The 16,245-nt window shown below is 44.6% G+C and overlaps 1 protein-coding gene across 1 annotated transcript; it reads left to right on the top strand.

The window, feature by feature from the left end:
* Window positions 1-4,506: 4,506 nt before the first annotated feature.
* On the top strand, window positions 4,507-13,609 carry LOC107189585 (general transcriptional corepressor trfA). The gene is made up of 3 exons (XM_015578146.1): window positions 4,507-4,561; window positions 12,233-13,127; window positions 13,171-13,609. Exons 1-3 carry the CDS (start codon window positions 4,510-4,512, stop codon window positions 13,418-13,420), a joined length of 1,197 nt encoding a protein of 398 aa, XP_015433632.1. The 5' UTR covers window positions 4,507-4,509; the 3' UTR covers window positions 13,421-13,609.
* Window positions 13,610-16,245: the final 2,636 nt, after the last annotated feature.

Genomic DNA, 16,245 nt, shown 5'->3' with positions numbered 1-16,245 from the left:
GGCAAAGGGGAGGACATATGGCTGGCACAGATGCGCGTGTGTAATACGACGGTCCGTCGTCTATCAAATATTTAGAGATTATAAAGTGTGCAGATTGTACGTGTACATGTATACTCGCACACATTCTCCTGCTAATTTGTTTCGCGCGGTTTCGCACACGCGAACAAAACCACGAAAGAATGCGACAAGAGATGGCCGCGAGCTCGACATCGTGAGAATCGAAATTCTTTTGCTCGATAGAGCGATTAAAACGAAACGCAGCGTCGGGGCTTGAAACGCGTTCGAAAAGAGCCAAGGGAAGAAGATTTATTGGCGCGAGATCCTTGCCAAGAGTGCCGAGGCGACGGCAGGTGCGTGTGCCGCTAGTTACGACAGTGTGGGGAGGAGGAGGACTGACAAATCGCGACGCCTTTGGAAAAGAGAAGACTCTTGCCCCAAACTTACCCGACAGGTTACCACCGCGGCCATACATACGTGCGTGTGTATGTGTGCGCAGAGTTGGGCACAATTTTAATTAGAAACGTATCACAGTCAAAAGGAAGCCGTATCTAAAAGCGATATCCTGATCTTCGAACAATTAACGAGATTAAGACAATTTGAAAAAAGATGACACTTGGGAAATTTTTGTTAACACTCATCTGTCCCTCTATAAATTATGATGTTCCGTCATGTCTAGATGAATTTACTTAGAACTTCATGATTTTTATTTTAAAGAATTTGCAAGTTTAACTATTTATGCCGTCATTATATTAATTTTTATCACTGTGTTAAAGAAATCAAAGAATCCAGGGAAATAAAAGAAAATTTTGTTTCAGTGTTCGTGGGAAATTGTAGGTGACGCTAAACGTGTTGATCGAAAATTGCACGGTATAAACGATATCTCGATGTAGAATAGTCCGAAATAAAAAATTCGTTTCCAAATTTCATGTACATTTGAACGTTATTGTATTCTCGATTGTATTCGCATAAGTAGGTATATAATCGATAAACGTGACTAAGGGGAACACGGAAATACCGATCGAACCGTAGTAGTATTCGACTCCCGAGCGAATGTGGCGGTCGGTTGGTTGGCCGGACGGTGGTTGGTGCCCTTGGGAATTTCCTTGGGTTTTTTCGTCGCATCTGGTCGCCACGCATCCCCGACAAATTCGACTGCCTGGTCCCTGCTCGCCTTTTCTCTTTAATACCGTTAACGCACCCCTATCCACGCGCATATGCTTCGCAGATATAGGGTACCTAGACGGGCGGGTCCGGGGCTTTCCGATTCCCTGGCCAAAACGTGTGGAAAAGGACCAAAGGGCGTCGATTGTTCCACGTGTAACAAATTTCGGTGCTTGCCAGCCGAAATTGTCTCGATGGACTTTCTGAATATTCCCAGAATTGATCATGTTCGCAGTCGTGATATATAAGTGTCTATACTATTGGTCAAAAATGTGGGACCAGAGTTCAGGATTTATAGAACAGTAAGTCATTATTTTGTTACGATGTAAAAATGTTACAGAATCGGTACATGCAGTAGAGAGTCAGAAATGAGTATGCATAATTTTCAATCAATTTTAGCACATTCCATTTATAAAATCCCTCTCTCTTTAATTATCACATCTGGTTCCATAATTTTTCTAGTAGTGTACGTATGTATTTTTTCCATACTTGCGTTGTTCTCAACGATCATCCCTTACGAATCGAATAGACGTGACACGCTGCAGAAATCGATAGACATTGATTTGATAGCAATGATATATCGATAGTGTTCACACACACACACACACACCCGCAGAGTTTCTCGAAGGTGCGATTAACCGATCGGATTAGAGTCGACCGCATTTCCGTCGATGCGTTCACCGAGGAGGGGGAGGTTTAAAGAGGGATTAAGATAGCTTGGTTCCAGCCAGATGTCGAACATACGTCGGTAGCACGCCACGTGACGCTTACGTCTACAATCGAGGAAACGGAGCTGGCCGAGGGAGAAAAAGAGAGAAAGACTTTTCGAGTAGTTGTAAATAGTCCTTCGACCTTAGGGGTAGGAAATCCGAGGACCCTTTTGTCATTTTCAGGGAGACAACTACACGTGGTGTCTAGGGCCGTGAAAACCATATTTCGACCGGTCAAGGAGCGGTAATGACGGTGGATGGACAATGAGGATTGTATATACATGTACCTATATACCAATGGGGAAATCGTATGGGAATTTTCCAACGTTTATATACTAATACCTAAATGACTTCGTTCATCAAAGAGAGTAGCATGGGGTGGAAGACTAACAAGCAAATTCGATCTATTGTCTTGTGTTACTTGTGCTTACAAGATACTAAATGGCATTGTAGATAGCTCTGAAATTTTGGGTTGCTTCAACTTATGGGCAACAAACAACCCTCGATTAGATACCGATTACTGATTAAACAGAAATTTCACAGAACTCTATATGGCCAGCATAATTGCATAAATAGGTTAATCACCAACGTTAACCTGTATACCGATCATCTTGAATTTTTCGATTCATTCCACATCCTCAGGCGTAACATTATCTCAGTAGATCCAAGGTTCATGATCGATACATTTTTAACGTAAACCTGTGCGTTCTTCACACATACACAGATATACATACATCGCGTAGTAATAAGGCTCGACAGCTCGGCGACACCAGGCAGCGGCGTTATATCAATCCACATCGCGGGTGGCTACCGTCTGTGCTGACTTTAAATGAAATCGAGCACACTGAAAGGGATGACGCGGGAGAGAAACGGTGACGAAGAGGAAAGCGAAGGTGTACACATACACACAGAGAAGGAGCCAGGAAGCACGAGAGAATACGCACACCGTCGCAGAGGATAAGACGGGATGGGAACACGGGATGGGTCCATATCCCCCTCGACCGTGGACGGGATGGGACGGCGCAAAGATGAACAAAGAGAACACCGTAGCGCTAGACGGAGATGAGAAGAAAAAGATGGACGGCACTCTGGGTAGAAGCAGAGTCAAACTCTCGGGCGGCTGGCGCCGTTCTGTCGGCCCCCGCTGCCTCTTGCCGCCAACAATGCACGCTCGACGCGCACACACCTCTCTACCCGGTTCTCTCTCGTAACGTGCGCCAGCAGCTATCGTCACACACCACCAACACAATCTCTCGGCATCCACACAGACACAGCATCCAACAGAACAGCCTGGTTCCATTGAATCATGAACCAGACGAGGAGGACATAGAGTTAGAAGATCATCCGTGACACGATCGAGTTTCCTCGGTGGACAAACCGCCCCACGATTAACCCTTTGGGTATTGATTTATTTGAAAAAAATTCTGCACGACGAACAGATTTAATTTTTTGGTGCTTCGAGTAGTAGCGTAGATTTTATGTAAAAATTCAGGTATTTCTAAAAAAAAATGACACTTCCGTGCCTTCCCTTGTCAGTGGTCAAATGTACCCGAGGCGTTAACCCTCTACAGTAAATCTTCGATGATTGTTCGAAGGCTGAACGTTAAGTATTTCATAAACTAATGGCCGTATGCGGCTGAAACAACTATCATCGGCTTCGGAATTCCAAGCTGCACAACCTCATTAAAAAGGTCAGCGTTACACCTGGAGATCTTTCCTTGTCAATGTGCCGAGGAGCCTTCGAACACTCATTGAGAATTTACTGTACCTTCCTGACGCTCTATTACACACGTGGTTACGATGTAATATCGATACAATTCAGGTTAACGCTGTTCCATTCTCGCGTTCTTCACCATTGTGGTCCCCTAAGAGGTTGGTAAAAAGAGATACAACCAAACACACACAGTAGATGCATGTATGTCGGTGGTAGTGGTCGGTGGTGAGACAAAACGTGCGAGAAAACTGCGAACGCAACACAACAACGTATAGACACGCCTGGTGTTGGTAGTGGTAGTGGTAGTGGTAGTGACGGAGGCGGTGGTGGTGGTGGTCGTGGTAGTGGTAACGTTAGTGGCAGCAAAGTCGCAGGCCGGTCGGGACTCCCTCGCACACGCGTATCCGATGAAAGAGAGGCTCGAAACGCACGAGGCGAGTCAGTCAGTGCATCGTCGAAAGCGAACGAGCTAGGACGCGCGGTTCAGTGTTTCTTGTGACGGTCGACCGATGTCCAAACCGACGATATTTTTCGCAAATATATCGTATATTCGACGTTCAGCTTTTTATCGCGTCGACGGAACAGTGTCTTTCAATTTTCGTTCGTTCATCGTGCTGCCAATTGCGCGTTGATCGAGGATAGAGTTATTTATTCTAGTGGTTCCAAGAGCTTTCTAGTGGATTATCCGTGGCCAGAACCAGACGAGCCATCGGAGCAACGAGAGAAACACACAAAGACTGGTTATACCGATCACATCCTGGTACACGTCTGCATGGAATCGGCAAAAACGCGGAATCAGTGAATATCGCCGAAATAGTGCGCGCGTCGGTGGTTACTAGTGATCGAGAGGATCGAGAGGCTCTGTGTATCGAAGAGACGCGTCATCGGGCGCGTGTTCGCGCCTTCTTGGTCGAAAAAGGAAAAATGGCCCGTCACGTGGTGGAATCGACATCCGAGCTGTCCGCTTTCATGAAAGGTGAATACATATTTTAACGACAATTAGAGCTAGTAAATATAATTTCACGCGAGGTGGACAGTGATAGAAATTTGTTCACGAAAGACAGTCACGTTTGTTCGAAAACTCGTTTAACCAACGAGAATAGTTTTAATAAAAAAATTTAGGAATATTTTATCAAAAGGGATGATAATGTCCTGTGTTCCTTTAACCCTTAACAATCGAGTATAGGTATAATATCGATAAATCAATTCGAAAAAGTTCCGTCGGACACTACTGGGTTGTGTAAACGAAATATTAGAAACATAGATTGATCAGTAAAGGATGATAAACGTAAAGGCCTTGAAAGTGTATAAATGAGTTTTTGCAGATGAATCTTTATGATCAATTATCGTTTGGAAAGTATTCTGAACGAATGCGTGAGTCACTGTATATACCGGGATAACAGGTAGCATTTCTTCAGCGACGATTACGCGATCGTACCCTAACATCTTTAATCGATCTATCAGAAATTCGTTTCGATGCTTTTAATGACAACCGATTACTGGAATGGGTTTCTCCTAGAATTAACAACGAATTCCCGCGAAAATACATAAGCATACGTCAGAAACGCTCCGTTCGGCTAGATTACTAAACTATCCTTTGATTTCTGAGAGTCGCGAATTCGAGGTCGTAATTTTTACGATAATTCAGTAATCAAGGGTTAAACACGTCCCATATACGATACGATTTGTCGTACGGACAATTTTTGCCCAGATATTTGGACGGACTGTTAGGACACTAGATTTTTGGCTATCTGTACTGTCTGCAAGTCGTACGATCGCGCCAGAAACGTTGCAACCGACTGTTCAGAAGCAACCCAGGGTCTGTACGATCATTTCTCCAACAAATCGTATCGCCTATGCGAGCCTTTAGACTCGAGATGAGTTGTTGTTCCGGTCGATCGATAGTTTTGTTCGGCGGGAGTTGGCGGCGACCGTGCACGATATATAATCATTGTTATGAACGACGGACGGCGCCAGTCCGACCTCCCTCCTCTTCCCCTTGGATCGACTGGTTCGGTAAAGGAATCGAGTCGCGCGAGAAACGTTCTTCGAGACGGCGAAGAAGAGGACAGTCTACTGTGGACGAACGAAAATGATAGAGAAAGAGAGAAAATTGAATATAAGATCGTATCGTTTGTACGTGTATGTGTCGACGGTACACGCGAGAGAAGCTGAGAAAGACGGCGGTCTCTTTCGGGGAAGGAATGGTAAGTCGTTGGAGGCGCGAGAGGCCGACTACGACGACGACAACGTTCGATAGAAAAGGAAGATGCGAGAAAGAGACGGGCGCAGCGGCGCCAGCGTGGGTTGCCACACAGCGGACCCAGCCAGCGCAGGCGAGCCGCCTGACTCTCGCGGCGAACAAACGACCCCTTGACCAAACTCGAATACTCGTCGTCTCGTTTAATCAGCCGTTGTTCCCTTCTGGTTTTCGTTTCGATCCTCGAAGGTTTTTCTCTCGCCTCTCCTGTGGGCCCCTTCGTTCCATATCGGATTACAGTAAATCCTCGATGAGTGCTCGACGGCTTCTCGGCACTGAACATTAAATATTTCGTGAAGGATTTGAACCTGATTAAAAACGTCAGCATTACACATGGGGAACTTGAACTTGTCAGGACCCTTCGAACATTCATCGAGGATTTACTGAATATCGATGGAATATCTTACGCTTGATATTTTAACGAAACTCGTACCTCGTCTCGATAGGAAAGTAAGGAAAGTTAGCCTTCGAATAATCCCCAACAAAAAAATGACTGAGCGACGTTTCATTCGATTTCGAAATTCGATCGGTAGTACACGACCCACTGGGGACTTCTCTAACAGAGTTGTGCATTTCTACAGGATGCCTAGGTCGTTGAAAGAAACGGAGATGTTTAGAATAGATCCATCGTCTAGAGCAGAAGCCCTTGAAATAGGTCGACGAAACACTCCCCCCCCCCCCCCGTGGGTATCGAGAGGATAGGTCCGGCGAAACGCGATTACCAGTTAAACCAGATTTCCACCGGGGCCCACTGTGTCTCGAGTGTAATCGATACACCCTATTATGCGTGGCGGAGGAACAGTTCGGAGATACGCACAGGTATATAACACGACGGACGCTGGACAGGTAGAAAGACGGAATCTTGTGGAAGTGGAGGGTGTATATATTGCACGTAGCAGCAAAGCTAGGGGAACGAAAGGGGGAGGAGGGCTGGCCTGCGGTAAGGCCGAACCGTCCTCCACCCACCTGTACGCATAGGTCTCTCGCACCTGCTACCTGAACACCAGACCTCTTCTCTCAGTTTTCGATCCCCGTAACCTTTCCTCGCGGGCAATCTTTCTTTCCCATCGACGTTCCCTCTTTTCTCTCTCTCTCTCTCTCTTTTTGTCTCTCTCAACTTTGTCCGCTCAGGTGTCCGTCAGGTGACTCACAAATTTCAAAGCCTATCACATTTCTTTCACCAAGTTTACTCATTAAACTGCGAATTTAGACTGTAGTTCCGAATGTCCTCGGTAGCTCTTTAGTATTAGTAATATTTTTTTTAAGTAGGCGTGACAAGGGCTTCCTACCGGTTGGTCGATTTATTTTTTAACAATTTCGCATAAATTTAAGTAACTCCCGAGACCAAGCGGTAGGAGACCGTTCCCATACGACGCTTTATAGGTAAATTCATTATCTGAATAAAGAGTTTCGAATAATCAATACAAGATGAAAAAGTACTTGATCATTTTGAATTGTTTAAACATGGAAATTCCAATCTTTGCAATACAGTAATACTTCTTGAATGAATCTATAATTGGTAAACAATCGTTTAGTTGCCTTAACTCTTCGAGGCTCAGAATGAACGTTGATTTCTTCGTATCGATGATGTAAAAGTTTCCGAAACCGCGCGTAACTCGGCAAAGGTCGAGAGAGACAAGGCTGCGAGAGGAATCTAGAGACAGAGCCAGTTAGTCACTCGTCCTCTTATCATTCGGAGTGAGTCGCATCTCTCGGTACATTGCGTACGTACACCGACGAGCAAACTCGGCTTCCGCCGGGAGAAAAAGTGACGTAAAAGAAGGGTCTTCTACTACTTGATAAATTAATTTTCAGGTACTGAAACAAATGATAAACCGAATATTTATTCGGCATACATTTCAGTAATAGGGGAAAAAGTGCAGTTGGCGAAGGGCCTTCTACCATTTAGTTTTGGGAGTTACTGAAATTTATGCCAAATTAATATTCGGTTTAACATTTATTTCCGAACTTGTCATAAATTTAGTAAGTGGTAGGAGATCCTTCTTCTACACCACTTTTTCCCCTAGCGGAAGCCGAGTTTGCTCTCGTGGATGTACAATCGAATATTGAAGTTCGGTACAGTCGCACTCTTGACACATTCGGCGTCGGTTTGCGTATCGCCAAGCGACCAGAACCGATATCATGCCTTCTCGCGGTCACAGCCACGCTATCGATATTCCTGGAAAGATCGGTGTCGTGCGTTCGCGAAGTAAATATTTGTCGCGTATCGTGCACGGATAGATGTTGTCACACTCTGTCGAATAGGGGATAGGCTGCGCGCGGGACCCGAACATTACGACTCTGTTGATTCTGAAAAGATCGGTTGTACTCGCTGTGTATTGAACGCCCCATAGACGATACCATTTGTTATACAACATACAATGACTCGCGCATTCGTTCACGGACTTCTGAAATAACAATGAAGAGGCGAAACTTTTATGCAATTTCTGTTTGTATACAATGTAATCCCGCTTAACAGGCCCCTAAATGATTGTCACACTTATGTCATTTCTAGGTAGTTGATAAAATATAGTTGATTATTTATTGGTACATACCAACCATGTGTAGCAAACCATGATTGAGTAACTAAAAAAAGTGTAATAACATTCGTTTCTAGGTAGTTACAGAAAGACACTACCAGATAAGAATATCTGTAATGTTTAGTATATATTTACACATATATATAGGTTTAAATATTTTAATGAACACTAAACCGATCAAATCCTTCAAAATGACACAAATTAGAATGGTAAAACCGGTCATTTGACCGATCCTGGTAGATTTAGTGTTAAATATTATTTTTTTTTTACAAAAGAATCGGTAATAATTTGGTAAATAATTTGGTCAAATTGTAGTAGGTCGCTTCGACCGTATGTACGACAGATTGTATCGTCTATGGGGAGCCTTAAAGATAAAGGCCTTACTTGTGGGTGGATAGGAACCATTCTAAGTATAATAATAGACTGGAATGTCCCAAAGTGTAACGAACCCTCCCCTCCCAACTTTCGATTCCTTCGATTCACCAGATCACGTGTTCGCAACTTTGACTTTTCATAACTTCCCTTCGTCCTGAACTTTCCCTTTGCATCGATTACTTTCAAGAATCTTGTTCTAATCAACCTGTAATCGCGATTGTAAGAACACTCTCGTTTTCTCGACGTCTTGTAAGACTTTTGCTTTTAAAGATCCACGATACGTTTTCCCGTGTTTTCTCCGATTCGTCCTGGATACAAAATCGACTGTAAAGGTGGCGAACGGTGTCGAGGGGAGGTACCGGATCGGTGACACTGAACGACGACGCGTGGGTAGTTGCGCGCCTTCGCGCCAGTTTACACAGATGTCCCCCGGTTATTTCGGTTTGTTTGAACAATTGCCGAATAGGACGACAAAGTTGGCTCCAAGATGTTCCCGCGCGGTTAGAATACAGAGACACGTGTGTGCTCGTTACGCGCGAAGAGAGAAACACTTCTTCGATTCGCGTGGACGGAAGTATAATTAGGTGTATTCATAAATGATCCATTATTTTTTTTTCTCAATAAACCAATAGCGCAGTCTCAATTTAAAACATTGTTCTACACTTTTCTTCTTCCGAAATTACGACGAACATCGAAGAATCAAGACCCGTTTTTTGTACACATTTCTGAGAGAAAACTTTCTCGCTGAATATTATAATGAATTTACATAATATTTCTTTGTTAAATATTATGCTCGAATTTAAAGGTATAAATTGTAAATTTATAGATGAAATTTGATTTTCTAATATTATTTTTGTAATTTAAAGTAAAATATCAAATACTTCAAATATAAATTAATACATGTATAATTGTTACACTGTGCTTCGTCATTCCTCCTTTCACTCCTCCCTCCCATCATCGTCGTCTCTCCTCGTAACATCTATACACGTTTTCGGGCGACAGAAGAATCGAGTTCGCGAGAGAATAGACCAGATGCTCGATATCGGGGCCACAGAGATCGAGACTTATCATCGAGGCAACCGATAAGCGACGGTAGACCGCCGCGACCCACCCACTCTGTCGCCAGGTGTGCGCAGCGAGTCGCCGTTATCGTTACTCCCATCGACCTCGACGCGCAAACAGTGCCGATTTCGAAGGAATCGACGATCGCGAAATCATCTTCCCCCCCCGTACGAAAGATGCGCGAAGACAATCGTTTTTTTTTTCAAATGCTGGTCAATACACTTACAACGACGATTAAAATGTTACGAAAATACATTTTCTCAAATCTTTTGCACCTTTTATTACAATATAAGAGTGAAGAAATTAATCAATTTCTAAATTTTCAAAATTTTTCCACGTTTATCCAGCGATCGAAGCAAATACGCGTTTATCGTCGGTAGTTCTAAGTGTTAAAAGTTTAACTGTTTCAAAACACTACCTGATAATTTCAAATCTATATTCGATGAATTTATGAAAGTACAGTACAAAAGTAGATTGCATAAATAATTTCAAATCAAATTTTGAAAGTCGTCTGTATTGTACATACATATACACCGTGAACATCGATCCCCACCGAAAAAGGATTCCTTCGCGGGTGTAGAGATCCGACTGTACACTACACATAGTCGGTAATTGTCGAGAAGGTATCTCGCGGTGCCGAGGTCGAGGTTTAGAGGGGGAGAATAGAGAAAGATAGAGAGAAGGGTTGGCACGGGTACAGCGGACAAGGAGAAGAACGATCGAGAAACGTGTACGCGACCGACTGACTCCACAAAAGGCAACAAAACGAGAACAACGAGGTGGAACAGCGGCTGGCGCCAGCGCCATGTGGTCTTCGTTTCCCCCCCCCCCCTTTGCCCCATTCTCGGGGCTAGCGCTCTTTTTCCATCGTTTAAATGGACGGGGACGAGAGACACAGTCGGGGACCCTGCTCGTGTATATGTATGTACGTATCGAAGGCGATGCGACACGATTCGTCGCGAGACTCGACTCGACCCCGACAACCGCCAGTTAACATATAGAAGCGTATAAACCCTTCCTCTCCATTTCCCGCTCATCGATCCCCGATCGAGCATCCGGGACCGTGGCTAGGGACCGTGATGGGCGATACATTCGAATTGAACAGTAAATCCTCGATGAATGTTCGAGGATATTGACAAGGAAAGGTCCACAATTGTAACGCTGATATTTTTTTGAGGTTTAGCCAGGGACTTAATACCGGTATAATTTTGATACCGATATTATGCCCAGGGACTAAAACCGATATGATTTTGATACCGGTATTATGCCAGTAAAGGTATACCGAAACCGATATATTACCGAAAACCGAAATTAATACCGGTATACGAAAAAAAACCGGTATTTTCGTATTTCGGTTTCTATAAGGGTTACGAAGGTACAATCGAAAAATATCGGTATTGTACGTTTCGGTGGAAGTCCCTGGGTTTAGCACAGATCTGTATCGTCATTCGCTAGCACGCTGCATCGCCATCTCTTTTTCTTTGCGAATTTAACGTCGATTAAAGATGAATTTACGACGCGAATCGATAAACGCGACACAGTCGGGGGAGCGAACGAACGGACAAGGATCGAGAAAGATAGATCGGAAGGGGGACGTGGAGAGAGAAAGAACGTGCGACAGAGACGGAGCACGGAAAAGGGAAGGTGGCGGGTATTACAATCTCGAGCCAGACCTGTGCGCCAGATGGTACCAGTTGGATGACGCACCGAACCTAAAAGCATCCCGTTTCCTCGACCGTGTTCCAGACGAGGCGAGGCGACACGCGTGGCCAGACGAGAGACACGAAATCGAAGACGAGGACGCATTCGCCGGGCATTTGGCCGCGTCCAAACTCTTGTTTTCCGAATGAAACGAGAATTTTTTCGATCGTAGATTCTTTGCCACGTGAAACACAATCGGGGCAAATGGGAAGGAAAAGCTATGGATCGAAAAATTAAAATGCAACGCGTTTTTCTTTCCTTCGATCGAATATACCGGACCTTCCTCCCACATGGTTGTATGTAATCAATGGCTAATTTAGACTTTTGTACATTAATGGGGTACTTATCCCCGTTTATCCGTATCATCTGTCTCCATAAAAATATTAAATAATAATATTTATGTATATATATAATCATAATTATGTAATTATATATAATAATAATATTATTAAAAATGATATATATTAATTAAATAATTATTGTATTAGTGTGCCATAACGTTTTAAATCAAATATTGTAAAAATGGGCTTTCACCCGTATGAATTAACACGTTGACTGCCACAGTGAAAAAGGTCGTTCGTAGCCAGACACGCTTTACTTCGTCTTTTAAGTCATAAATAGTCGGGAGTTAATGTGTTAAATTAAATATTATTCTCGAGCGATTTAAACACGATGGATAACCCTAGTTTCGTTATTTCTTTGATTTCAGCCGGAGTGATGGCCGGTTCGGAGAGGGACGCCGGTTTTTCCAGCGGAGCGGACGAAGACGATATGTCCGGTTTACACTCGCCGAGCGCGTCCGAGGACAGCCTCGAGGTGCAAGTGACACCGATATCGTTGCGGAACAAGAGGAAGCTGGCCGAACCCCGAAAGATTCAAGAACCAAGTACAGCCCCGTTGAAGAAACGACGTTTCGAACGTGTCGAAGAAACGACGGTGATCCCAGAGGACGAAGAGTCCAGAACTGCTAGTTCACCGGGTCCTTTCCGACCGTGGAGCAGCTCGACCAAAAGCGTCGATTCGACAATAACAGGTAGTTCGATGCCAACCGCGGAAAAACGTGCAACGATCCCCCGTCTGGTCGGGTTCGCAACGTTGGAACACGAGGAAAAGGACTTTCAAACGCGACGGGTGGAATCACATCGACCAGAGGATCTGCCGATCACCGCAAGACAGCGGCATTCCGCGCAGACCCGTTCGACTCGCGTCGATAAATCGGACGCAACGATTGAAGTTCGGAAACATCAATTCGAAAAATCGACAACGATCCCACCGTGCAACGGCGCGAACGAACGGGTCGACACGGTCCCAACGATACAAGCGACGACCCCGCACCCAAGACTGCAAGAGGAACCGTTGTCGCTGGTCCTGAGAGGTGAGATAACCAGCAGGGTACCACCGCATCCGGCTGTGAACGGAAGCTACGAAAGACCGTGTCAGTTCCCGGTAGAACACGCGAACGTATCGTCCTCGTTGTCATCGTCCTCGTCATCCTCGTCTTCCTCCTCATCCTCGACCTCCTCTTCATCGTCGACGTCCTTGTCGACGTCCTCGTTGCTCGATCATCGACAGAATCATCAACAGAGCAGCAGCAACGGCGACACGTCCACGACAATGTCGACGAATCTGCCACCGGTCGTGGGAAAGAACGAGGGTACACACGATCAGCGCCGCGTTCGACACGCTTAGACGAGCTATACCCGCTTACTCGCACAATCAAAAGCTGTCAAAGCTGTCCGTGCTGAGGATCGCCTGCAGCTACATCATGACCCTCGGCAAGATCGTCGACACACCGGACGGCGAGTCCGCGAATTGCCCGTCGTTGGGGGCCTGCGTGGATCTCGTGTCGAGGACAATCCAAACGGAGGGTAAGCTTAGGAAGAGGAAAGAAGACTGAAGAGAGAGAACCTACCATCATCCCCCTTGTACATCCACACACAACGTACAAATTAACGCCGAATATACTGGGGCGCGACACGCTGTCGCAGCAGGAGCATCATCCTTGAGGGCGTCGATCGTCGATAAAAACCAGTGTCCCTGTTCCTCGAGGCGCGTCTCCAACCCCCTATCCCGTTTGGATTTACCGTCCCCGTCGCACACGTTTCGAACTGGACGCCGTACCGATTTGGTTTTCGATCTGGGGTAAATATCCCAATTACTGTCCATCTTATGATTGTAACGTAATTTCATTTAATCATTGTACGTGTTGGTTAGCCTAAAAATCGTCTGGGTTGAAAATATGATGTTACTTGACATTAGTTTCGTTGAAAAAAATTGTTATATACATTAGGTATGAAGAATTAATTGATAATTAATTGAAATCTGTTAGCAGTCTCAATGTCCCTATAAGTGTAAAATGTATAAAGTTTGTTAGGGACACTGACGGTAATTGGGACATTTACTCTACGCATATATTAAAAACAATGTATACTCGCGCGTGTTTATAGAACATACAATGATTACGGGAAAATGTGTTGACGCTTTACCCTGTCGATCGCGACCAACGAACGCCGCTTTAGTGATCAACGATTCGCAGTCAAATGAAAAAAGGAAACGAGACGATAGACTTCTCGTAGTTACGAACTTGAAACGGCTCGTCGAGCGACGACGGGCCAAGTAACGAGGTTTCACCTAAAGTGAGAAGACAAAATCGGTTTTCCCCGTCGTGCGTGTGTCAGTGATCTTAATGCGTGCGGAGGTTATAACCGACTGTGCTCGTTCGAATCCGCTCCGTGTAAATGTGTATATCGACCCCCCCCCCCCTCGTTCTACGTTGTGTTTGTATGTCTCTTGACTAGAAGCGTGTTGCGTGCTCGCTTTCATTGAAATTCAGAGATAAATAAAACAAGCAAATGAACTTCGAAGAGGTGTTTAAAGTGTTTTCTTCATTTTTTCTTATTGGTAACACCAAAACCACCCCTCTTTCGTATCCATGCCGTTCGGCACTGTCACGAATGGCCATCAAATTACACACGAAAATCGTCGACGAGAGTTCACGTTTCTGGCAAATACCGGATGCGCGTAAGTAATAGTATACAGTCGCAGAAAAATAGTGTTTATACATCGACGACTTTTACCATCAATTGACTATACTGTTTTCAACCCTCTAATGGTAAGGTCCGGGTCGTTCTGACCCAAGTAATAGTTCCTCTTGTATCTATCCCCACTTTCTTTTTTTATTCTCGTTTTAAAATAATTTTTGTTATTTAGTAAACGTTCGATACTATTATATGTCATACAAATCTATTATTCCTTATTAAATAAATAAACATAAATAAAAGTTCAAGATAATAACTTTTTTTTACCCGTCTTAAATAGCAAAAAAGAACTCTAGATCCACCTTACCAAGTACGACCTTTAAAACCCACCTATCCCCCGTTCGAGAGTTAATGTATTAACAAGTTAGGCTATACTTCAATACAGTCCCCTTGTGGAACCAATCAGAACAGAGTGAACAGAACGTAAGCAGAGGCTCGGCTTCGGGCAAAAAACAAATTTATGAGGAGCTGAAATTTGCCACGATTGCATCGTACTGGACCCCAGTAAGTTGCACTCATCGAGACATTACTGTATAAAGCTACCTTCTTCTGTAGTATATTTAGAAGTAATCATTCTTATCATAAATATTATAATGCAAAACAGTATAGTCAATTAGTATTAAGCGTCACTAGTGTATGAATACTTTTTTCCTCGTCTGTATACTCACGCGAGCGCGGTAAACCTGGTTCGATCTCAGCCGTCAGTGGTCGCAACCGGTTGCAGCCAGATTCTTCGGGGACATAACATCTAACCGCGTGGAGTAGCGCGATCGTTATCAGCCAGACCGAAAGAGCTTAAACGCACCGATAAGGACGCATCTACGCAGAAACCGCGAGATTTTATCGCGACAGCAGCACGTGTGCTCCCGTTCGACGAAGAAAGAACGATTATTCCGGTCTTCCTTCCTTTTTCGCCTTCCTCCTTCCGGCCTCGTGGCATGCCCCCATCATTTTATATTACGCCTCTTTCGTCTCGTTTCCCTCTCCGGAATTCATATTCCCCCGTAGCAGGTGGCGATAATGTTCGCACGCGAACAATTACCTGTTCGAAAACCTGCCACGTCTGATATACATACCATATACACTATTGTAAACGAAATTTCAGTAACTCCCAAAACTAAATGGCCTTCCGCTAGGGGAAAAAGCGGCGTAGAAGAAAAGTCTTCTAGCACTTGGTAAATATTCCCTACGTTACTTTTTTCCCTAACGGAAGCAGAGTTTTACTCGCGAGGGTACACTATTCATCTCCGTTCGTCGTATCGCTTCGGGGGTCAACTTAGTCGCGCGTTTCTCGCGTCTCTTGTTGCGAGTGTATATGTGCCGTGATGCCTCGGTCGACAAAACATTATCCCTAACATGGCCACCGTGTGCGACACCGGTGTCGACGATACGGAATGTACGGAGTGCAGAGACCGTAAGTGGGAGCGCAGGATGACGAGGAGATTATGTCGAGAGAACGCGAAAGAAACATCTGCCCCCCTCCCCCTTTATTCCCAGACTCTTTTTTACTTCCTCCTTCCTGTCTCTGTTCAATTTAATTGTATACTCATTTTGTCTGATTGCAATTGGAAAATACAAACGGAAATTCATTGTTCAACGGGTCCGTCATTCTGTACTAGTTGGACGTCAGATAAAAATCGAAATGTCACTTTTATCGGAAAGACGACGGAATCGAAGTAAAAAT

This window comes from Dufourea novaeangliae, unplaced genomic scaffold, assembly GCF_001272555.1.
Source record: "Dufourea novaeangliae isolate 0120121106 unplaced genomic scaffold, ASM127255v1 scaffold165, whole genome shotgun sequence".
Lineage (NCBI taxonomy): Eukaryota > Metazoa > Arthropoda > Insecta > Hymenoptera > Halictidae > Dufourea > Dufourea novaeangliae.
The sequence above is the reverse complement of the archived record's forward strand: the minus strand, read 5'-3'. Positions and strand labels throughout refer to the sequence as shown.

What these genes read in the sequence shown, in the direction of transcription:
- LOC107189585 (XM_015578146.1), top strand. Translation starts at nt 4,510, where the DNA reads ATGGCCCGTCACGTGGTGGAATCGACATCCGAGCTGTCCGCTTTCATG. An exon ending in GCTGTCCGCTTTCATGAAAG is followed by an intron (nt 4,562 to 12,232) that starts GTGAATACATAT and finishes CTTTGATTTCAG; the next exon opens with CCGGAGTGATGGCCGGTTCG. An exon ending in AGCAGCAGCAACGGCGACAC is followed by an intron (nt 13,128 to 13,170) that starts GTCCACGACAAT and finishes GTCGTGGGAAAG; the next exon opens with AACGAGGGTACACACGATCA.